The sequence below is a fragment of the Lissotriton helveticus genome, chromosome 11 (genome assembly GCF_964261635.1).
Source record: "Lissotriton helveticus chromosome 11, aLisHel1.1, whole genome shotgun sequence".
Classification (NCBI taxonomy): domain Eukaryota; kingdom Metazoa; phylum Chordata; class Amphibia; order Caudata; family Salamandridae; genus Lissotriton; species Lissotriton helveticus.
The window spans coordinates 75,255,805-75,280,548 of record NC_136072.1 but is presented as its reverse complement, the minus strand read 5'-3'; the positions used below and the strand labels follow the sequence as shown (position 1 = coordinate 75,280,548).

The window sequence follows — 24,744 nt, the reverse complement described above, 5'->3', positions numbered from 1 at the left end:
CAGGGCTGTAACCGGGCTCAGGCGCGGATCACTACACCAATTACACGCGCCTGCTAACATCAACCAGGGCTGCAGCTGGCCCTTCTCCGTCCCTATTCTAATGAAACAAAAATGTTGTCTACCGCGAGATTTTAAAATAAATTGCCCTTGCCAAATACACACATTACACACATTCTATTTCATACCCGGACAACGTCGGGACGGGCTGCTAGTTTTTCAATAAATCTTCATGTTTTCCTTTATATTACATGTCAGTCTTTATTGTGAGGCATAACATCCTTCACATTTAATTCTGAAATATTTGATATTTGATTTACATGTTGACCAAACTTTATGTGGAGCAACAAAATCCTTAGGGATTAACATTTCGCACGGGTCATCAGTAGTGCTTTGGGCTAATATTAGGGAAAAAAGTGCTACATCACCTCCATAATAAATGTGAGATTTATTAGTTCAGGGATTTCCTTGTGCAGGTTTCCAGTATTTACTTTATTAGTTTGAATTCAACTATGCAGTCTCCGATTTGTGTAACTCAAGTGTTATTTGAGGCAGTTTAATTACCCTTCATAATTTATCCATTCTTCTGCCTAGTGGCCTTGTTTCGGGTGGTACCACCAAAAAGCTGCACATTTTCCTTTTCCTCTTTTGATTTTTTTTAATCAGGCTGATGTGACACAATGTGCAATTAAAGTATTACTTTTCAACAGACATTGTAAGACACACATAATTTCGCACTGTTTTCAGACTTGTGTTTGCCTCTAAAGGATCCTTGCTTTAAAACCTGTTGATTTCATTCTTACATTTATGAAATGCAAATAAACTAAAAAACTATCTTTCAATAGTATTCTGCATCTCAACCTTTCAGAAATCACCTAAGCCAAAAAGCAGCCTAGAACTCTGAATTTAGTTCTCCTCTCTCTTCAAGAGGGAACCATTCATGGTCTCTTTTGGGTTCTATAGAGTTTTTGAAGTTTCCACTCACCATTTCCATAAGGTTGTTCCTGTGGTCTTTGTTTGTGACACTGCAGACAGTCCCTGACACAGACAGATTCTCTGACATGAGCTCTTGGACTGCTTTGTCAACGTTCTTCTGCTCCCGGCTGCTTAGGACCACGTGGGCGCCCTGTTGTGCCAGGCGTCTGGCGATGGCAAACCCAATCCTGCAAGAGAACAAGAGTTAAACAAACTGTTAATAGTAGAGCAGGATTTATTAGTGGAGCTCTTTCTATGCTAGCTTTTCCGGTAGCCACTCTATAGACAAAGGCATATTCATTTAGTATGGTATAGTAGCAAAGAACCCTGCTTATGGGTATCAATATTGTCTGTAGTAGGGTCATGTTGATGCATATTTATCATCAATTTACGAATATGAAAGACATTTTCTTTTTGACTTGTGCAAGCGTCAATGTGGTGCAATCCAACTAAGTTTTCTCCCCTGCAGATAGACTTCTGGTTAGGTGCTTACATTCCCAGTTTTGCTTCATGTTGTATCTGAGCTTGACTCTTTGGTTACTGTGTGCCTATCTAAAGTGACTGACAGGAGAGAGAGATGTTAATTGTTGAAATGACTTCAGAAAGAAAGATGCTTGGCTCGAACAATGTTTAACTCCTCTCTCCTTAAGCCTTGCTGAATAGCTTGTTGTACTGTGAGTGCATTAGTTAGCATGATGTTTGCGAAAACCTGGATTCCAAGTAGAGGGGGAAGAGAAAATGAGATGTGGCAAAGTTAAGTAACCCTATTGTAAGCACTGGTTTCAAGAGGAGTCCCAGACTACTGTTTGGCAGCTAAAACTAAAGCAATAGGCTTCTTTCTGAAAAAATGTGAGTTTAGTCCTCAAGCAGCACATACACATGACAACTTTAAAGTGATGAGCCAAGAAAAGAAACAAAAAAAATCACAATATTATGGTGTGTGTTCGATAGAGTGTAGAGTTACACCTCAGTTAACAATTTTCTCTTTGAACGTTTGGGACAAACACAAGTTGTATGGTAATGGTGAGGTGGTACATTCTCACCAGAAATGACAACTTCAATAGCCAGCAGACCAACCATTCCCATGTAGTTGCAAGATAATGATTCCGTATTGGGGAATATTAAGTGTGATGCAAGGTATGACTTCACATGTTTCTCCATTTAGTGGGCCATTCACTAAACATACCTTCTGAGGAAATGAATTTCCTTGCATATGTGCCCTAATGCATATCCATGTACTATGAAAATGCCAGTGCCCATGCGTACCTTTGAAGTGTGCTGTCACATCTTCCTAATCAATTGATATTTTGTTTTTTGAGCCAACTTTAAGTCCACTAAAATCTTGGTATTATTGCACCCTGGCATGCATTTTAAACAAGTCTGTAGCAAGTTACACTTTGCACTACATGGCACATTTCAACTGAATAGTTCAAGCACGGTGCAGCCTCATTTAGAAAATAGCAGAGTCAGCTCTTGATGGTGTTAGTTGTATCAATTTACCAAAGTCTTCTTCCATTCTTCCTACAAGAAGATCCTATCATAATTTGTAACCCCAGCAAACACCAAATGGTTTACCATGGTGGACCTTTGCTTTGTCTTCTTCTCCATCTCCATACACAAGGAGAGTCAGTTCTTCTTCGAGTTCCCATTCGAAGGGTCCCAACTTTCTTTTCAAAGGCTCCCACAGGATTTATGGAGTCTCCATCAATCGGTCACAAGCTTTAAAACGAATTGGACATTTTGGTCTTTCCTGGTGGGTCTACTTTGGAACAATATGTTGATGAACTGCTTTTGGCAGCTGTCACTTTAGATCACTCCAATGTGGACTCACTTCACCTCCTCAATGTAATGGCTCAAAATGGGCATATGGCATTGAAACACAAATTTCAGTTTTGTCTCCCCAGAGGGTGATACCTTGGTCGTGAAATCTCAGTTGGCAAGTGCCACCTGTCACTCGAGCACAATTAAGCCAATAGCAAGTTGCCCGCTCTAGTGATGGTTTCCCAGGTATGACCTTTCTTGAGTATAACTGGGTCATCTGGAAAAATATTCCTATGGCAAAGCCCCTGAAAGACTGTGTCAGGAAAGACACCCTTGAGCCCTTGTAGTGGTTTGAATAAGCTGAAAATGATTTGTACAAATAAAGCCAGCATTGATATTATGCACCAGCATTGGGGCTGTCTGAATATGCTAAACCTTTCACTCTGTATTGTTATAAACATAACAGATTTGTCCTTAGAATATAGCCCAAGATCATGACGGTCAGAGGAAGCTTGTAGCCTACTTTCCCTCAGATTCGGAACAGCTGTGGTTGGGCTCCCACCCAGTCTCTGCTCTGTAGCTGCCGCTGCCCATCTGGTCAACGCCCTCCAACGCCCTAAACACATATTACTCAGTACCACTTTGATAGTTGCGGGCCCCATGATGTTGTTGCTTTTCTCCTCTCTCCTAAACGTAACATTTTTCTAAGGCCAAATCATCCATGCATTAGATGTTATTGTTGTCTGCTTCTCATATTAGTTTTGCCTGCTGTTGCACTTTGAACCCCATGGCTCTGATTCCTCCATTGAAGAGTGGGAACCTCACAATTGTTTCTAATTGCACATGTCACCATACCCTGTATTGAATTGACTGACACTCCCACACCAAGCTGGGAACTAATGTATTTTGTGGATGGTTCATTTCTCAGAAAGGATGAAGGTATCCTGGTAGAGGATATAATGTATCTACTGTGAATCAAATTGTTGGAAGATGCTGATTGCCTATGTTTAGCATGCTCAGGTTTCACATAAAAAACTGTGCACACTGACTCAACTATGTAATTAGAGTGATGCATGACTTTACGTTCCTCTCGATGCAAACAATATTTCCAACATCTGATGGAACCCCTATAAAAATGTTCAATATGTACAGAATTTGTCGAATGCCTTGATGTTGACCTAACAAGTAGCAGTGGTTGAGTGTGCTGCCTGCAATACTCTCATGATGAAGTGTCCTGGGAATATGCCCTCACTGATTTGGCTACAAAAATGGCTACTCTGTATGTAATGCTAATGATGCTATGTATCTCATAGAAACTGATTTTCCTGAAATATCTATCTATCTCTGTTGCAGAAATGAGCTCTTAGAGTGAGAAATAGTACTCAATAAATCAAGCAGGGGAATTATAAGCGCACTACTCACCCATGAGGGTCTCAAGGCGCTGGGGGGGGATCAGCAGTTTCGCTAAGTTGAAGAGCCAGGTCTTCAGCGCCTTCCTGAAGTACTAGATCAAGCAGAAGCATGAATATATCGAGTTGTCCTGGTATGCGTACATATTAATGATAATCTTCATGTTTTTGGGTTGGGTAGAAGATTACCCGTGCACAAGAGCAGATGCCATCAAAGTTGCTAAACTCTTACTTAGGGACTTCAATCAACGTTTCAGAATCTCAAGTTGCTTATTAAGGGACCAAGGAACACACTTAATTTCATCCATACTGCAGGAGATTTATAAAATCTTAGGAATTGTTCAGCACTTCCACTATGCCTGTCACAATAAAACAGGAGGAAAGGTAGAACAAAACAAAAAAACTTCCAAGAATAAGATAGCTAAGAAATGTACTTATACACAACTGAAATGGCTTGATTTCCTTGTCTTTATGGTCAATTAGTGGTGTACCTACACCGAAAACCAAGCTGAGCCCATACGAGATAATTGAGGGATGGCCCATGATGTGGACCTCAAACCCTCCCATCCCTTCAACTAAGTTAGACTTACTACTGAATGAAGATGTCGCCTTACAATATTGCAGAAAAGTTATACACAATGCTGTTCTCAGGCTCAAGTTCTCTTTCAATTGTGTCAGACTGAAGCTTGCGCCTCCCCCCAGCCTGTCAGATACCAGGCTAATTCCACAGGAGCCAAAGATGGTCCCAAAGCCCCTCCACCAGTACCTCCACCAAAAGAATTTAATTTCTGGTGAGAGCAGCAGCAGGGGGAAAGGGGAAGTGGATAAAGAGAGACAGCCTCGACACGAAGACTCTAATAGACCTCTCCAAGTCTCTGCTACTCTGCTTGGGACCGGACACTCTGCATCTGCATAAGAAATAAAAAACATCAAACATGCAGTCTATTCTCCTATTCTACTTAACTAAAATATTTCTATTACTTCTAATTACTCCACGGACTCAGGGCGTTTGCTTCTCTCTTGGTAACTAAAAGTCTTCACTAGAAGTTTTCAAGAATTACAGTTCTTTGGTTTGCTGTGCTTTTCTTGTAAGATGTGAAGTGCTGTAGCATCAATGTCTTATCAAGTAGCTCTATTTATTGGCAAGCTCCTTAAGAAAAGTGTCCTTAATTGAAGCACGGAGCGCAATTCAAGAATTCAAAATACAGTATCTTATCTTCTTGCTGATAACAATCCAACGAGGATGGGCTTACCGTTGGGAAATTCTTTCAGGAATTACTTTAAAAAATATTAAAGAGGAAAACTGAACTTAATGAAGGAGATTCATTATTGACTAGAATACTGACTGTACTACTAGCAAGCTATTTTTAAACTACTTCAAAAATGCTCAAGCAAAAGGAGGAAACAAAGTCTCAAAACTTCCAAGGATGGAAGCAGTGTCCAAATATGTATTCAAGTCTTGTCGTCGTCGCTGCAGAAAATGTCCTCAAAGAACACAATGCTCCTCAGAATAAAACACCGTTAACCCACAGCCACAAGCCACAGTTGAAGTGCGCCATTCTCTTGGACAAAGGTGCATTCCTATCTTGATTCTCTAATACGTGAAAAGAAAACTAGACCGATAACCTGATTTTCTAACTTCACTTCGCTCGTACCTCCGGTTACCATTTGCAAAGCCTTTAAAAAAAATGTCAAGGTTCCTTTGAAGAGAGATTGAACTCTTTTCCATTGTGGATATTTCACTGCATTTCAAAAATGCTTACTTGTCCTTTTACTTAGCCCACCCACAAAGGTGTTTGCTATCAAGGTCCTGACACAGCCTCAGGAGTGGATCTTTATATGCATGCATCAGAGGAAGGATCCAATACCATTAGAGGCAAACACAAGTCTGAAAACAGTGAGAAATTATGTGTGTCTTACCATGTCTGTTGAAAGGTAATACTTTAATTGGACATTGTGTCATGTCAGCCTGTTTTAAAAAAATTAAAAGAGGAAAAGAAAAATTTGCAGCTTTTTGGTGGTACCACCCAAAACAAGGCCACTAAGCAGAAGAATTGTTACATTTTGGAGGTTAGTTAAACTGCCTCAAATAACACTTGAGTTACACAAATCGGAGACTGCATAGTTGACTTCAAAATAATTAAGTAAATACAGGAAACCTTCACAAGGAAATCCCTGAACTAATAAATCTCACATTTGTTAAGGAGGTGATATAGCACTGTTTTCCCTAGTTGCAACCCAAAGTGCTACTGATGAGCCGTGAGAAACGTTAATCCCTAAGGATTTTGTTGCTCCACTTAAATTTTGGTCAACATGTAAATCAAATATCAAATATTTCCGAATTAAATGTAAAGCATGTTAGGCCTCACAATAAAGACTGACATGTAATATAAAAGAAACCATGAAGATTTATTGAAAAATTAAAAGCAAAGAGTAAGACAGTCATCTTTCATATAAAAGCTTGACGCTCAGAATAATATGCAACGTATGAAATAGTAACCCAAGTATAATTCAACCCAAGTAAATAAGTCATAAATCATAGGTCAGATCAAAAGGGTGTCACCTTCTAATAATATGAGGCAATTGAGGCCAATGTCCTCTGGTTAAGGCTCCTTTTATAGGATGAAGTACAATAAGATGCATCTGCTTGGTGTGACTGTGCAAAGGTATGGCATTCCCATCCAATTATGTTAAGGTAAGAAGAATACTGCTTATAATCACATTTGTCTGCACTCTTCCATAGATTCATACAATATAGCTACCATCCTTGGTGGTCCTGTGACATCTCAATAGTTAGAAAAAATAACTACAAATCAAGGTTAAGTTCTCATGAGAATCACACCTTTGACCCACATATTAAAGCACCTTCCAATGCATCAAAAATTCAGACCATCTGCAACCCTGCTGTGATGGTTCCTAACAAGTCTTGCACATCACAAACACACTCCTTCCAGGGTGACTTGCCTCTCACACCTAGAGAAACACCTTAGCGAGTGTAACACATAGTCTGCATTACACTCCCCATTTTTAACTTGCACCAACACCATTTTAAAAGGTCCTGAGGAAAGCCAGATTACTCTAAGGCACTGGCTGAAACATGTCGACCACCCCACGGATGTAGGAGGTAGTAACTCGCCGCCTGTAACATCCTATAGCCTTATTTTAACCGCTGAAGGCAGCCCAGTTATTAAAATGTAATTTACCCTCGGGTACTGGGACCTTCGCCAAGCCGTTTTAACTATCACGTCACTAACACCCCACACTGCACACTCAGTAACATACCAGCTCCGCTGTAATCAGGTGTCGAAGCACACCCGGGACACATTAGGTGTCACTGGGTGGGCCCGATGATGAAACATGCCACCAACTAGGTTGGTGGGTGAGGGCTTTATGAACACACCTCACAGTTGCCCCCTGACAAAACTGGTCAGAGTCAAAATACTAATAGTCATACCTAGCTAGTCTTTTTTGATGATACATATAACGACTTGCCATTGTTGCCTGCTTGCCAACCTACATCACACCTCAGACTGGATCTCTTTCCTGGGGCTGTTCCTGTTGCTACCTTTCCATCTGCCAGTGGGTTGGATCTCCAGTGAGCACCTTCGGCACCTGCACCTCCACAGGCACCTAATGTGGCACACATCATCCTTCATCATTCCTGCTTCCACCTTAGGGAAGCAGCTGTCTCCTGGAAACCAGGGGGAATATTATCAAGGAGGTTTATCTCCGCTTTTTTGGCTTTAAAAGCCAAGAAAGCGGAGATAAAATTATCTCCCTATTACCTAGCTGTCGCTAACACCAGTTAGCGACAGCTAGTAGGAGATAGCGACCATCTTGGGCCCCGCTTTGCATGTCAGTGAAATTTATCACTAATGACATGCAAAGTGGGCGTGCCAAGGTGTTAGCGACTGGAAACAGTCGCTAACATCGCTATCTCCTATTACCAACTTTTGGAGATATTCACGCTAAGCGCGAATATCTCCAAAAGCTAACACCTGCCCCATAGCAGTTCTTAGCCATGTTATCCAATGGTAGGTGGATAACATGGCTAAGAGCATTAGCTTGGTAATGCATGAATATCGCTGACTTTTCAGCGATATTCATGCATTTCGGCCAATTTTTATCGCTTAGGAGATAAACCTTGATAATAGCAAGGTTCCTAAGCGATAAAAATCGCCGCAGCTCGGCGATAAAAATATTGCCGCTAAGCCAACATACCGATAATTATCGCTAGTTGTTGGTAATATGCCCCCAGATCCCTCCACAGCTCTTGATTGCTATCTTTTCCACTGCCCTAAGTCGCTGGCTTTTAGTGTGATATATCATTGCTGTGGAGTGGGGAGTTATGAAGAAATTCAACTGTTCTGAACCTATCTTTGAGCAGAGCAGCTACTCTGTGTATGAAAATAAATATTTGCTGGTGCTTGAGCAACATAGCCAAACAATTACCTTTTCTTCCTGTTGAATCTGCACTCACTTGGCCATTAACGTGGAGGAAAGTGTGTCTTTGATCAGAGTGCCCTTAAGCAAACACAAATCTTACTTTGATCTGCTCTATCATGGTCAAAGACAGTCTCATTGTGCTGGTGTCTCCCAAGTCTATACAAGGCCTCAGAAAATATAACAATCCCCTGGGCCCATTACAGACCTGATGTCAATCATTTTGACCTTTCAGAATTTGTGGGCAGCACAAAGCACAACTTGAGTGTCTTTGCGAGCCAGGGTGAATTTTGACATTGCTGTAGAAACAATACTTTTCAAACCACCTCTAATGAATACCACATTCATAATGGTATGGCGTTTCACAAGCTTCTGCAACAAGAAAGATATGGTAATTCGTTTTATGGCCCAATAGTCTATCCCTGGTTACCTCAAAAATGGGCTGGAGTCTGTTATTCTGGCTGCATTACCCTAGGTATCAGTCGCTCTGCTATACACACTCTCCAAGAAAGGGGGTACACTGCAACATCACAGAAGCAAACAGATGTTTCTCCACTCTATTTTCAAACTATGATTTATGGCAGGGTATCTGAGAGACTACAAGTAATAACGAGATACCATAAGAAATAGCTAATGCCACTGCAATCTCCCTGGGTTTTATAACAGATTAGTTAGATGACTAAATAATCATGGTCTTGCAGAACAGAATGGTGTTAGATACTTCCATGCAGTCAAAGGAGGGGGTCTGTGCGATTTTAGGCTCTGAGTGTTATATGAACCTCTCCAACACTTCCCGTAGAATGCACAAGCAGATAGATCACATTAAGGATAGTCTGAAGAAATTACACAATATTAGAAATTGCTTTCATTTAAACTCGAGTAGCATCTGTTCTTCATTGTCAGAGATATTCAGGAATTGAGAGATGAAGATTTTTGAAATTGTAACTGCAGTTATTCTGATCATAATAACTTTATATGCGTTGATAAAATGGATCAACTGCATCATCCAATAAACTTGCATTAATAAAGGCTTTGCCTCGCCTTATCCACTTAGTACACTTGAGGATGATGAAGAAGGTGATAATGAAGAATCCATACCTCAAATAATACTCTTGTTTGCTATTGATTCGTTGTTGGGATTTTGCTTCCCAGTGAAAAAGGGGGCTTGAGAAAGTGAATACACTTGCATATGTGCCGTAATGCTTATACATGTACTATGAAAATGCCCATGTCTACCTTGACTCCTGCTGTTACATTTTACTAATCAATTGAAGTTTTGTTTCTGTACCTGCTGGAAGACCACAAACACATTAGTATTATTGCATAATTACACACATTTTTAACAGGTCTCTGTCGTATTTTCCTGCGCAGTACACTGCACATTTCTAAGGAACCATTCTAGAAAAGTATAACCATGTTCTTAGTTTGGAACAATGAAGTGAGGAATTTAGAATATAGCAGAGTCAGCTCCTGCTGCTCCTAGGTTTATCAGTTAGCCATAATTTTCTACATTCCTCCCTTTAAAAGATCCTGGTACCTGCTCATTAATTCTTTCCTACGAGTTTCATTTTTATCACACATTCTCTCAACCACTCACTTTCATTGAAAAAGTGTATAAATGCAGCACTAAAATCTATAGATGTTAACATTACATGAAACAGCTGATCGATGGTATATCACTGGTCCATTTAAACAGCAATTGTCTTGCTTATTTTGAATGCTTGTTGGATATTTTTGCATAAAACACGTTAGACTCCTATGCGCTATCAAGAGATTTGTGTTTTCTCTTGCACTTCTATCTGCTTTTGGCAGGTGGAGAGGTGCCTGTGGGTTACTGCACATGATAACTCCATTTACAGAAAAACCTAGAAACTTGTAATCCTTTTTTTGATGTAAAATACAATTTTACGGCATTAACAGGGTTACATTTTACTTGTGGTTGCTTTCTAAGGGCCTGATTTAGATTTTTGGGATGAGGATACTCCATCTCACCAGCGATGAAGTATTTTCATATCACCAAGGCTGTGGTCACCGTCTGCCCGCTAGATTTAAATGTGTGCAGACCTTTGTTTTAATTACGGTCGGAGATCGTTCCTTCTTCTCATAGATTAAATCCCTCTGATGCCCCTCAGGAGTAAGAGGCCTGAGGTAGACCTCTGATTCCGCCCACCCAATTGAGATGGGCGGAATTAAAGGTCAGTTTTCATTGTCCGGCCCCGCCAAGACAACCCAGATGTTAATGGGCGGTCAAAACCACTAAATACTCCCCTCACATGGGAAATGACTCCCAAGGCAAGGAAAGCACTTTATTTTTTATTTTCAAAAACAAAAATCCACTTTGGGATTTTCTTTTTAAAAAGAAAAAGGAAAACAGTTTGTGTACTAAACTTCAAAAAGCATTGACAGGAACTGCGGTGATGGTGGTTCCTACCAATGCTTTAGAAATGATTGTGAGTTTAGGGGTGATTTGAAGGCCAGATTAGTCTCAGCTAGATAGACGTGAAGTCCCCCACCAGGCCAATGGAGATTACTCCATCCACCAAGTTATAAATCAGGCCCTAAGCCTCTAAGATGGGAGTTGAATTCATTAAGCCCGGGCGGAGCAGGCGTTGTGCCTCTAGGTGTAGTTCCATGGAGTGAAAAAAAATGTGTGGAACTCCGCTCCCTCCCCCGCCCAAAGTAATTATAATGTTTAAAAAAGGCACTTACCTGTTCTGGCTGCCTCCTCCTCGCCATGGCCGCTCTCCTTCCTCGAAAAAGTGAATCCAGTCTCTAAAGTATACTGCCTCAGATGCTAGCCCCTTTATATGGCTTCCTTTGTCGCCCACCAATCTCCAACCCCCAGTGCTGGGCCATTTTTAGGTATCGTTATAGAAAGTCCATGTGCTGTCTCGAAAGAAACCTGTTGTATCTACTGAAACGAGCAGCCTGCTGGCTCTAATGTTCCTCCAGCTGTTGATTATTCTTCCATGAGAGCTTAAAGTAGGGCTTCAAGCAGTGCTTCTTCTTCAAAGGCCAGCGCTGATGCTTTGTTTTCACCACTTTGTGCCACTGTGAAGTACAGCAGGCATGCTGCCCTCACACCCACCATCAGAAGGGTAGCACCCTCACCCTTGCATGCCCTGCTATTAGACAGTGCAGCAATATCGCTATACCTCTCAACGTCACAAACAGACTTAGATATTTTCGCCAGTCCCCCGTCCATATGTTGCATGCTCATACCCTGCCATGTTGAGATTGGCTCAGAAGGCTCTGCACGCAACCAATCCCTCTATTACAGTCTAGCTCGCACCCTTATCTCTATGGCAGTTCTTGTCTAGCTGCTGCGCTCTATGGCATTCTTGCTGCTGTTCCTTTGACTCTTCTCTATGGCAGTTCTCGTCCTGTATCATTTCTTCTCTATGGAAGTGTGCACCAGGACTCTCTTCTCTATAGCAGTGCTACACTTGCTCTTCGCTGCAGCGCATCCCACCAACCACCTCCATTCGAGACACATGCGCATTGTCTCCCTCATCTGCACTCACAGGGGAAGTGCCTCATGGAGTGGTACCAAAGCTGGTGTTTATGGCCGTGATTACGCTAAGGAGTAACAGTGCATCCGCTACAGGCGCTTGGGTACTGCATCTGCCTGGTAAACCCTTACCATCTGGCCATACAATTCTGAAACACATTAAAATTGACAAAGCTAATAGATCTTGCATTGCTGAGACCTATAGGCTTTGCCAATGTTTTTTTGTGTTTTAAACAATTCATGCTTAGGCCTTCATACCTTTTCAAAAACAACTGGAAGGCAGGCTAAATGTATATTCTTTTTTCTAACATATTCAAGATTCTACAAGTATCCAGGTTGTAGATTTGCCTCCAGGTAGGCAAAAAAATACTTAAAAGTAGTAAAGCATTTTTGGGAAAAAAGGGCTGGCCCAGAAAGTGTGTGTTTGTTTTCGAATAAATATATCAACAAAAGGTTTGCATTGCTCAGACCACCCTCTTCCACTCTTTCAGGAATAGACAGAGTTGTATAAAAATAATTATTTAACCATATCATTTTTACTATTATTTTGTTATTTCTAGAAGGAAAAATAGAAATAGAGGGAAAGGTTTTCAAGTGCTTTTTTTTGTCCAATGGCTAATTCACAAAATGAATATATTGTTTACATCCATTAAACTCTTCTGGTAACAACAACATATAGGGGCTGATTTTGATGTCAGTGGGATCGACACCGACGGCACGCCGATGTCGGTCCCAACATCTGCCCCTGCCGTATGCCCACTGCATTAAGATGTGACGGGTGGTGCATCGGATGGAGGGACCATCTGCGGCACTTCCCACAAGCTTAAAGAGCCAGTCAGTGTGTCAGAAGACACCGTAATTCCGTAATGATGGCGGAGCCAGGCTCGGCCATCAGGATTATGATGGCCCTTTCCGCCTACCCTTTCATGAAAGTCCTGAAAATAGAACAGGAAAACATCAAGGTTTGCATTATAAATTCAAATTTTCTGGCAGTGTGTCAGCTGTGGTGCTTGGGCCCAGGCTCATCTGGCACCCAGGGATACCTACCAACAGCAGACATTTCTATAAACTAGGCATACCGGGAAGTCAATTGTGGAGTGACTGGTATGGCTTTCATTATGTTCACCCCAGATTACCCTACACACATCTAACGTTGGCTAAATCACAAATTATCCACACATTTCTCTGAGGGGAAGTTATGTAATTTGAGCGAATCAACAAAATTCCAACCAACCAGCATTCCCACATGTTACCCAATACAACTGGTGCTCCACGTGTGTGGGTGGGCCTATTGCTCACAACAGGAAAAGCCATAAAACACAACAAGGAGACATAACGTTTTTGCCCTTCAAATTCACCCATTCTGGTGATGAGGAAGCTGTGATATTTGAGCCTGAGCTTGGCTAGCACTCATGGAAATCTATCAAACCCAGATATTTCTAAAGCTAATCATATAGTGGAGACAACTGTGTTGTGGATTGTGTGCATTCCACTATGTTTGGCTACCCAGAATACCCTGCAAATCTCAAACTTTGGCGAAAATCACGATTTTTGTTTACATTGTTGTGAGGTAGAAGTTCCAGAATCTGCAAGGATCCACAATATTCCTTCATCCAGCTTTCTCACATTTCTCCTAGTATACTATTTGTGTGGGGTGACCAATCATCCACAACAGGGATGGGTCAAAACCTGAACTATGTGAAGTCAATGTGATGTCACTGAGGTCTTCATGTAGTTACAGTTTTGGTCCATTCCTATGACATGCTTAGGTATACCCAACACATGCGATGCAGCATCATAATCGGGAGAATTATAGGAATAAAGGGTGGTAAATATTTGCCCTTTGGGGTTCTGTCACATAAATGTTGGAAAAAATGCTTTCTGATCCATAATTTGACATTCACTCAGAACTCTGGGTACAAATACATGTTGTAAACCATGCTAGTGACACCACACTGAGTCTCCAGGTTTCACAAATGCCCATGGTTGTAAGGATTCTGTGATTATCATGTCCCAGAGAAAGAATTGCGCAATCCTTCACCATGGCAAGCCTGAGGAAAGTGGGAAATCTTTGGTTGCAGTTTTGAAATAGGATGGCAGTGCACGGGTAAACTGTCCCTTCAGCCTCATCTTGGGGGAAGAAATACTGTCAGGTACCAGGTGGCATAGGAGGGGGATGGGTGGTGGGATACCATCCCACTCAATTCCTATTTTTTACTCTGATTCCCTGATGGACTTCCAACCTTCTGTGGGGTGTCAAATTGGGGAATCTGTCACCTATCTGCTTATTCCAATGAATCAGAAAGCTAACAAGACTATCAGGGGGAAAAAAAGGAAGTAGTGCAGATATGCCCGTCCTGGCACTAGACTGCATATCCCTACCCGCTTTCCTACAGAGCACAATCCATTGTTTCTGTCATCTAAAGTAGGCAAATTGGGGACGGGGGCAGGTTAACCCCCTCTATGCTAGGCCATATGTCAAAGCTATCACCACAAATCCCCAAAAATTCACATTTGCACTCACTTGCCGTGGGAATGCGGTTGCTCTTTACCCTGGGGGGGGGCATGAGGGGGCAGAAACACTATAGAGGTGTCTATTTATGGTATGTAATGGGTATAAATGGTGGTATGTGGTGGTATATGTGGTGGTATAAACCACCATAACCATATTCTGATCCCCTGGGCTGATTAGGAGCAAAATAAAAATCCCCTCTTTGGGGGGTGGGGTAAGAAAAGGTCTGTTGTGTCTTTAGTGGTGTGGGATGTGATGCTAAGTAGACAAGGGTATGACCAGATGTGGGTCCCTTGTTCACTGTTCCAAATGATCCAAGGATCCAAGCTATACCTCACTGATGAGGCATATGTAGGCTGAAACTGGTCAGAGGATGCTTTGTTCTCTTCTGAAGGATTCCTCCTCTGGCATTTGAGGATGGACTGTTTCCAAGAAGAACAGGTTTATTAGTGATTTGCATAAGTCAGGCTTTTAACTAAATTGACACAGTGGGTTAAAAACAATGTTTTTACTGCAAGTTATTGACACTGGTTTGACTTTATGTAACCATTCCTCCCTTCACCTTTTGTGTGATTGATTTTACGCCATCAGTGTCCAAGGGTATAACTAGTCCTGGATCCCTTACTCAGCGAGGCATAAGATCCAAGCTAAACCTCACTGGTGAGGTCTAAGTAGACAGAAACCGGTCTTCGGGTGCTGGTGGTGTTCCCTTCTGGAGGGCGGGTTGCCTGGCAGTTCTGAATGAACTGGCCACATGAACAGCCAGGTCAGTGCTGATGTGCCCAATGTGGGCCCATGTGTAAAGTGGCACAGTGGGCAAAAAAACATGGATTTAATGCTTCCATGATAGAATTCCAATCATTAGACTTTTTACAAGCATTCCTCCCATCAACTTTTCTGTAATGGCTGTGGCTTGATCCCAGGTTGGTTTAGACCCTACCACATTAGTATAACAAAATCTATCCCTGGCATCAAGTGTGCTTTCTACACACCCCCTTGATGGAATACTGCAGATAATTCCCTCAATCTGCTACTGATGGGGCAGAAAGATTGTTGGGGGCCGGGACAGACCACTCCAAACCATTCTTTTTTCTAAATAGAAAAAAAATCCCTGGTGCCTAGTGGGCTTTCTGTAACCACACCGGGAATGACAATATGGGAGCAAATCCCTTTATTTGCAGTACAGGTGGCAGAAAGACTGTTGGGGCCTTTTTGGTCTGGACAGTTCGGCCCCGCCCCATTTCTTTTTCATTAATGTGAAAATCCATGGTGTCTAATGAGCTTTTTATCGCCAGGACCAGAGAGTTTCCCCAATTTATTCAGCAGGAAATTTAAGACCATCCTGGCCTCCCAATAACTATGTATTTTCTCCCACTTCATTGAACTAGGTGTAACTACAGGTATATGCACTGACACCCACCTTCATAGTTCTAATCTCAAAAGATGGGAATGGCTCAATGGATTCAGCCAATTGGTGCTTAATTTCCTTGCTAAATACAAAGTGCAAACAAATACAAAGATGAATGAGAATAGATTACCTGTTGTTTCTCTGGCATTGTGATTGGCTGAAGGCTTTACGAGACTAGGCAAATGATACCATATGGTTCCTACGCTAAAATATAAAGTTGTAAGGCAGAAAAATGTAATGTAGTCAGGCATATAGAGCAATAGAGTGATAGATAATGTCGTTTGGCAGATAGAGTCATAGATTAGTGATATGTAATTAACAATATTGAGAGTGTATCTTGCATATACAACTTGTGACAATTTAGTTACTTAGTTGTTTAATAATATTTGTTATAATTCTTTCTTGCATTTTTGTAGAAAAAGGGTGCATTATAAATACTAGTTGTATTATAGAATATAAACTGTTTGTGTACAGATTTAAGGATTCAAACAGGGCTTCATTATATCACTTGCCAATGAAATAGATATATGTACTGGAGCACTTATCCGATTCATGGTTATATGCTGACTCTCCGATGTGAAAATCAGGAGCTAATTGGTACCTCTGAAAATCATGCAGGTCATGTAGGTCTGGTACAGTCATTACCAGCTGACTTTCTTCCAGTCTTACCAGCCTTTCATAGATGACAGAGGGGAAACTATTTCTCCTTGTGTTCGCTCATTCTCTTCTTCCTCCTTCATGCAGTATTTACTGAAACTCATAAATGAGTTGCTCACTAACCTAACCTGTATTGAATGTAGCATCAGAGATAAAGACCTATCTTGCCCCTAATTAAGGTGCTTGGGGAGAGCAAGTATTGTTCATAGAGCTAAGAGAAATGGCTTTGGAAAAAAAGCCAAAAACCATAAGAATGCACAAAACGATGTTGATGCCTGGTTGCATAACCAATCAACATCCACCAACAAACAGAGGTTTAACATTTGGAATCCACTGAAGTTACATCGATTTTACCCTTCAGTGGAAGCAGTCATAACAGCCACCTTGCCAGCATGGACAGTGTTCCAGTCTACTGCAGTGCTGTTCATCCTCAGTAGATAGCGAAGATTCATTAGTGCCGGCTGTCGATTAATTCCATAAGATTTGATCAAAGAATTGAACATTCTTCTTCCTCTCGTCACAGTCAACATCTTACTGTAGAATAAAAATAAAAAGTGACTAAAGGACTGTGCAATTCATTCTCATTCAAACTTTATTTTGGTCTTTAGACCATAAAAGACACATATTAAAAGCATTCCCATTATACATTATATTTTGTCTGATGGCCGATGGAGCTACTTGGTTTAGCTATAGGGGAGATGGGCCGTGGATTCCCTCCTTGGTCGTCACCTACCCAGTCAGTCTTTAGGCAGACTTCTTTTCGTCTCTCCTTATTGTCTCTTCCATTGCTCCTATCCTCTTCCCCTGAATCTCTCCCCTTGCCTGCTACTCTACCTACCCCCCTGTCCTTTGTGCCCTTTGACTAAGCACTTGTTCTCCCCTTGTTGGAGAAAGATCCAATATTTATACTCTGGAGTCTCAGGGAATCCGCTGAGTGAGTCCACTGTGTCAAGGGAGCCACTCACACTTGAGGTATGGTATGGCACCCCTTGCCAAAGCACTCCCTCTCCCCTTTTTGGGGAAGGATCCAGTATGTAGGCCTTGGAGTCTCAGAGACCCCTCTGAGAGAGTCCACTGCATAAAGGGTGCCTCTCGCAATAGCGATAGGGAAGGGGTACCACTTCCCCTGTGTTCACAGCTTACTGGACTTTGGACGTTGCCTTGACTCGTCTACCGGTTTGTGTACCCGTCACCCTTCCCCTCCTCTCCCTATGCTGTGTCTCTAACCCTCCCCTCCTCTTTCTCGCCTTCATTATCTGTCTACTTCCCCTACTCCAACCCCCCTCCCCTGAATCTCTCACCTTGCCTTTCTTTTCCCCTTACGTATTTGTGCTTATTGTTTATCTCGACCTTACAAGTAACTATGTTGCCATGCTCTAAGAACTGTGTAACCTTTGTGACGATGTAACCTGTAACTATGATCCGATGCTCATGTAAAGCGCTCTGATACCTCCGGGTCTAGCCAGCGCTATATCAAACTTTTAAAATAAATTTAAAAAATAAATACATTTGTCTAACAGTTGATTTTAGCACATAGTGGGGCATCTAACACAACTACATGATCCATTCTGATTCTACAGTTTAAGAAAGCTAAATAGCTACATAAATACAATAAAAATGTTAAGAGCATAAAATATTAGGCAGAATAAAACCGATTAAAATGCATCAGTCGCCATCCTTACAATTTGTACAACAATTTCCAAATTATTTGATATCTCCACCCGGTATGAACATAGCAAAGAAATTTCATCACTGGGTTATCACAATCTTTTAAAATACAAGTACAAGGTGTGTGAGATGTTTGCTGAGAAGGTACTTGGCTATTACAATCTCAAACTATTTTTAACTCTTATGATGTTCACAATAAATAGAAATCTACTTACACCAAAAACCACCAGTTCTATGGTATCTGTCCTCAATATACGCTCAGCCTCTCTGCAATGTCTAATGTTCAGATTTTTGCAGAGGTTTGGTCCATTTCTTCCTCGGGATGACGTACTGAGGGCAAAAGAATAGTATGTGTAAGTCGTTTTCCTTGACCTCATTTGTGCATAACATGCACGTTTCATAGTTATTATCATCGCGATTACTATCCCATATAGATTTGTTGGCATTTGTTTGTAAGATCCCATATCTGAATTTCAGAAACAGAGATTTCGCAAGTTGGGTCGTACCTCATCTAGAAATGGTTCGAACTGGGCTATATCTTTAAATAAAAGAAATGTTGATGTTAAGGAACCCAGACTAGAGGCAGGTTGTCATTAATATAAGCCCAAAAAGATGACTTTACTAACTTGCTACATGCCGTGGTCAACTGTAAAGGCCCCTCCCAAAAATGAAGTAACCCTATCTTTTCCAACCATGTTGACACATGTTGGAGCCATGGGATTGCCTTAGTTTGACCAATGTTCATAACCTCCTGAAGACCTTTTTTATAGTATAAAAGCTCCGGTGTTGACCATATCCTCACCCAAAATAAGAGGGGGCGTAATAAAGCGTGATTATCTGTTCTCTTAAAATTTAAATCCATGACAACTGGAATCAGAGGTGTCCTTCGTGGAAGGGTTAATAATTTCCAAAAGAAATTATTTTCTCCTACTTCAAAATTCCGTTTACAGTAAGGCCCCATATTTCCGCTCCATACAAGGCGGCTGATTGAGCCTTAAATTTAAAAACCTCAATGGCAGGAGATACTGCCTTTGAAGTACTCCCCCCCATGCTTTTTTAAAATGGGAGTAGAGTTTTGGAGAAGTATTATTCTATTTTTTTCCAGTTGTGACTTCCAGGTCAATTTCGTGTCTAATTTGATGCCCAAATAATTAAAACTTTGTACGTGCTCTAATCTCTGATGATTTAACTCTAAAGTCTTTTTAAAAGATTTATGTGGACTGCTAGACATATATTTGGTCTTACTGGAATTTATTTCAAGGCCCTTCTTGGTGCAGTACAACTGAAAGGAATTCATCAGATTTTGGAGTCCCCTAGGGGTTTGCGAGATTAAGATAGTATCATCAGCGAAAAGTAACACTGGTATTACTTCGCCTCCCAACCTAGGTGAATAATTTTTGCAGCCTTCCAAATATTGAGGGATGTCGTTTACATACAGGGAGAACAAAGTGGGCGCCAGTACGCACCTTTGTCGTACTCCCTGTCTTACTGGTATTTCCTTGGTGAGTTCACCCCTCGGGCCCCATCTCACTTTGGCATAGTTTCCCTCGTGGAGCCTAATTATTTGGACAAGCAGTTTGACTGGCACCCCTAGATCTTTCAAGGTGACCCATAGCAAGTTCCTGGGTACCAACTCGAATACAGCCTTTAAATCTACAAAGGCAATATATAAATTGCCTTTCCTTATGTTTATATATTTCCAGCATATACACATAAATCTGAAGACTTGGTCAATGGTGTTATTTTTTTTCCTGAACCCAGCTTGATATTTCGAGAGTAAATCAACCTCTACAATCTATACAGTTAGTCTAATTAAAATATGCCTGGCAACATTTTTTTGTGTGATATCAATCAGGCTAATGGGACGATAATTTCCCAGATCATGTCGATTGCCCTTTTTAAAAATTGTAACTATTTCTGCCTCCTTCCATGTGTCCGGTATTGGTGTAAAATCAGCTATTGCGTTACAAAGACAATTTATGTACGGTCCCCAAACTCCAATGTCGTGTTTTAAAAGTAACACAACATTGTGTAATTATATTTTATAGTTTGTAACATGCTACAGTACCCCATGCATAATTCATATGCTTGTGGTAAATAATGTAATTGTTTGCGTTTTCATGCATAAACAAGTCGTATTGGAAATGTTCATGAGACGAAATAGGTGAAAAATGTGTATGTTACAGAGAGATGCCCTGGAAAAGTTTAGCAAAGTTTTTATGCTACCCATATCTACACAACTGCAGGTTAGAGCCAGCTGAAGTCAGCTGTACAACCTTCAGATCAACAGGCTCTTGCACCTTCCAACTGGGACAGGTCCTTATTGAGTTACTTGGCACATTACATACAATAGTAATGGTCTCACCTATCCTGCCTTTGTAAAACAAGGCCGTTGTTCAAAATATTTCTTTTAATTAGTAAAAAGTCCAAGAACCTTATATATTGATTTGCCAGTTCATTTTTGTGGAAACCTCAGTGCTCAAGTATCCCTTAACCTATACTGATATGCTACATGACTGAATTTCAATATTGTGTTTGAATTAATCTGAAGTGCACAGAAGTTCTAATATGATTGCAAAGTTTCATTTAGCGATGTACAAATGCCCATTTAGTGCACTGTAGTAAACATAGCCATGTTTTGAGGTTTGCCACCAGAGGCGTGAATTGTAACAAGTAATGTATGCAGCTATTGCTTATATTTTTTAATCAAGGACTTTTCATATTCTTTCTCGGGAAAAGGTCCTACCCTCTTATTAGTTAAGTTTGCTCAAAGTAACAGTTTCTATTACATGATCACGTTTCCATTAACTTGTATTGAGAATAACTGTAAAAAAGTAAGTGTTAAATGTGAGGATTTCAGCACTATACGCTGCAATTAGAATTTGGGCGGAATCTCTGGTCCATTGAAATGACAATTGTTGCTCATTATTTTGTTTGCATACTGTCTATTTCTGCATTGAATGCATGTTACACTCTTAGGCCACCCAAAGTGCTGTTTTGCCTTTTACAGAACCCATCATAGAGTAGACACTGATCATATGCCCTCCAAGTTAATATCTCAAAGGTATGTTTCTTCCAAAGGGCAAAACAAGATACCCATTGCAAAATTGTAAGGATCCAGATGACTTGGGAAGGGACCATTAGTACTACAATTCATTAATGACACACAGAGGATTCACACTACCCATGCTGCATGTGTACCTGGGGCCCTAGTACGTATAGGGCACACTTTCCATGTTTATGCTATGGGTCACCTTCAACAGGTACGCCATGCGCAACAGGGATAGTGCGCCCTATTAGGTTGAATGTGCTGGCTTCAGAGCGTCTGTGAACTCGCACTGGCCTGGGGGCAACGCATTCAAGTGAAATACAGAGCTGCTACTTCGAAGCCGCTCCGTGTTTCACAGTGCAAATGGCACCCACCTGCATCTTAAAGAGGGGGGAGAGATCCCTGTGCAGGTGGGTGCAGTGAGTGACTCTGAGAGATACAAGAGGCTCTGAGAGATACAAGTGAAAGTGTGACTATGGTCACAGAGAAACTGGTTTCCTCAGAGCGGTTCATACCCGGTGTGCTTCTTGCACCATACCAGTTTGTGAAAACCTTTTATTGGAAGTGACCATCTTTTGCATGGTGTAATCCCAGGTTTTTGCTTGGACTGTATTTGTTGGCTGTAGAACTCTGTGCAATATACATCTGTTTACCAGTGGTAAAGTGGTTGGGCCCCCGCTCTAACCTGATGAAATTGCCACACAACTCATTGGCTTATTTAGCGTATCCATAAGTCCCTACTATACGGTACACTAGTGGACTGCAGCACACCCTGCAACCCACTGCAGTGATAGTATAAACGTGCCTGCAGGTCTACCCTTTGTAGCTTGGCTGTGCAGTTTTAAACTGCAAATTTGACCAGTCAAAACACCTTAAGCCTTACTTCTTTTTAAATAATATTAAGTCATCCCTAAGTAGGCCGTTTTTGCCGATGAGTAAGGGATCATTGTATTTAAAAGTAGTTCATGTAAACAGTTAATGTTACATGTGTCCTTTACAGTTAAATGGCCATAATAGCTATTTTCACTGTTGCAGTGTTGGCTGTTCCATAGGAATGCATTAGCATCCAATATTAATTTAATAATGTTACCTCAAGCCATGTAATACCTGCAAATGAGTTCTTAGACGTTTTGAAATATGTATTACAAGCACAATTCACTGGTGGAATTAAATTTGTAATGAATATTTTGTAAAAGGTATTTTTGGAAAGTTACTGTTTCCCTGCCTAAAAGCTTCCGGTGGCCCATTTCCATGAGCTTCAACTGCCACCCGGCAGCTGAATAGCCTCCTCAGTGAGGCGTAAACTTGCTCCCAGAGCAGGGATAAAAGAACTTGGGTGTGGGAAGATGATGTGTCCTCTTTTCAGGAATGGCCTCTAGGCTGTGTTCAGGAACCTGATTAATTTCAAAGAGGCCTTCACTGTCATAAGCAAATGTTTGCTGATTCCAGGCATGCCCGCTTCCTTTGTCCACCAGTCAGGCAGTCACTAATCCCAGAGGAAAGGGAGCTGCCCCAAGAACTGATTTAGAGTGACCACTGAAAAGAGGCTGCTCATTTCACTGGCCGCACATCTGGGGTGGACACAGGAGTTCTGCATAGGGGAAAACGGTAGAGAGGGGCACTGTGGGATTAGTTGCACTAGCACTCACAGGAAATGTTGCAAAAGTGGGTAGGGTTACCCCTGGGGACTTTCACCCCCATTGGTTGTAGCAGGCTTCTCCAACTAGTTGCTCTTCAGCTACTTCTAGCTAGCTATCTTCAGGGCAGCCCAGCCTACTAAATTGGAAGTGTTGGGTATAATCAATATATATGTATGTATATATATATATATATATATCCAAGCTTCCTCTTTCTCACCTTCCAAGAAAGCACAGCACTCGCAGGAGGAGGGTATAGATTCTTTATTACTCCCTCAGAGAACCAGACGCGTTTCGGCTACTGCCTTAGTGAGTGCCTTAGTGAACCAGGAGGGAATCACGGCTCTGCAGCGGGTGCCACCAAGAGGCCGGAGGCTCGGGCCGCTGTGGTGAGCCTTCACCGAAGCGCTTGCGCTCTTGCTTTTTTCATTTACTAACGGCTCGCCATGGCCGTGGTGAGGAGCTCCACTCCGGGGACGGACTACAGTGATTCTGCCACTGGAGGCTGAGGCGAAGGGAACTGCAATCACCTGACAGCACAACGACCCTTGAACAAAAAGCAAAGCTGCTGATATCCCTCCCTCCTACTAAAGGAATGAACGGACATTTTAAACACTAAGAAATGCCACCCTACTCAAGGGCATGACACTTTACTTACCTTGGGGGACTGCAACTACCATAGCTCCTGGCGCCGCTAAGCTCCTCCCACTCAGGGCGGACGACGTCCATTGTCAAATAAAACGTGTTTGAACAGTGCAAGGAAAGTTTGGCATCTTCTTACTACAGTCCATGATTAAGGGGCGTGTTCAGGCCCCGAAACGCGTCGGACTTATCTTTCTGTGAACCAGGAGGGAATCACGGCTCTGCAGCGGGTGCCACCAAGAGGCCGGAGGCTCGGGCCGCTGTGGTGAGCCTTCACCGAAGCGCTTGCGCTCTTGCTTTTTTCATTTACTAACGGCTCGCCATGGCCGTGGTGAGGAGCTCCACTCCGGGGACGGACTACAGTGATTCTGCCACTGGAGGCTGAGGCGAAGGGAACTGCAATCACCTGACAGCACAACGACCCTTGAACAAAAAGCAAAGCTGCTGATATCCCTCCCTCCTACTAAAGGAATGAACGGACATTTTAAACACTAAGAAATGCCACCCTACTCAAGGGCATGACACTTTACTTACCTTGGGGGACTGCAACTACCATAGCTCCTGGCGCCGCTAAGCTCCTCCCACTCAGGGCGGACGACGTCCATTGTCAAATAAAACGTGTTTGAACAGTGCAAGGAAAGTTTGGCATCTTCTTACTACAGTCCATGATTAAGGGGCGTGTTCAGGCCCCGAAACGCGTCGGACTTATCTTTCTGTGAACCAGGAGGGAATCACGGCTCTGCAGCGGGTGCCACCAAGAGGCCGGAGGCTCGGGCCGCTGTGGTGAGCCTTCACCGAAGCGCTTGCGCTCTTGCTTTTTTCATATATATATATATATATATATATATCTCCAAACAAAATACTCTGTTAATACAAACAGACGTACTCGAACTCGTAAAGTTGCTAGTGCGCAAAAGTTTTATTCTGGCAGGAAACAACGCATTTCACCTTACGGCTTGATCACGTTTCAGCCGTTGTACCATTGTGTGCCCATTATATGCAACATTCAAAACAGAAACGGACTAATCACCCCTTATGTGTGGGAACAGTAAACGATCATGGCAGCCATTAGTAA

General features: G+C 41.9%; 1 protein-coding gene across 5 annotated transcripts in view; it reads right to left on the bottom strand.

The window, feature by feature from the left end:
* Positions 1-24,744, bottom strand: part of LOC144791618 (dehydrogenase/reductase SDR family member 4-like) — a 379,701-nt gene that overhangs the window by 89,032 nt on the left and 265,925 nt on the right. For all 5 annotated transcript variants that reach the window (XM_078666343.1, XM_078666346.1, XM_078666345.1 and 2 more), the window contains exons 2-4: positions 18,557-18,671; positions 17,028-17,207; positions 983-1,160 (exon numbers count right to left, since the gene is read on the bottom strand). In XM_078666343.1, coding sequence (XP_078522469.1) covers positions 983-1,160; positions 17,028-17,203 — 354 coding nt within the window. In that variant the 5' untranslated portion in view covers positions 17,204-17,207; positions 18,557-18,671. The remainder of the gene's footprint in view (positions 1-982; positions 1,161-17,027; positions 17,208-18,556; positions 18,672-24,744) is intronic.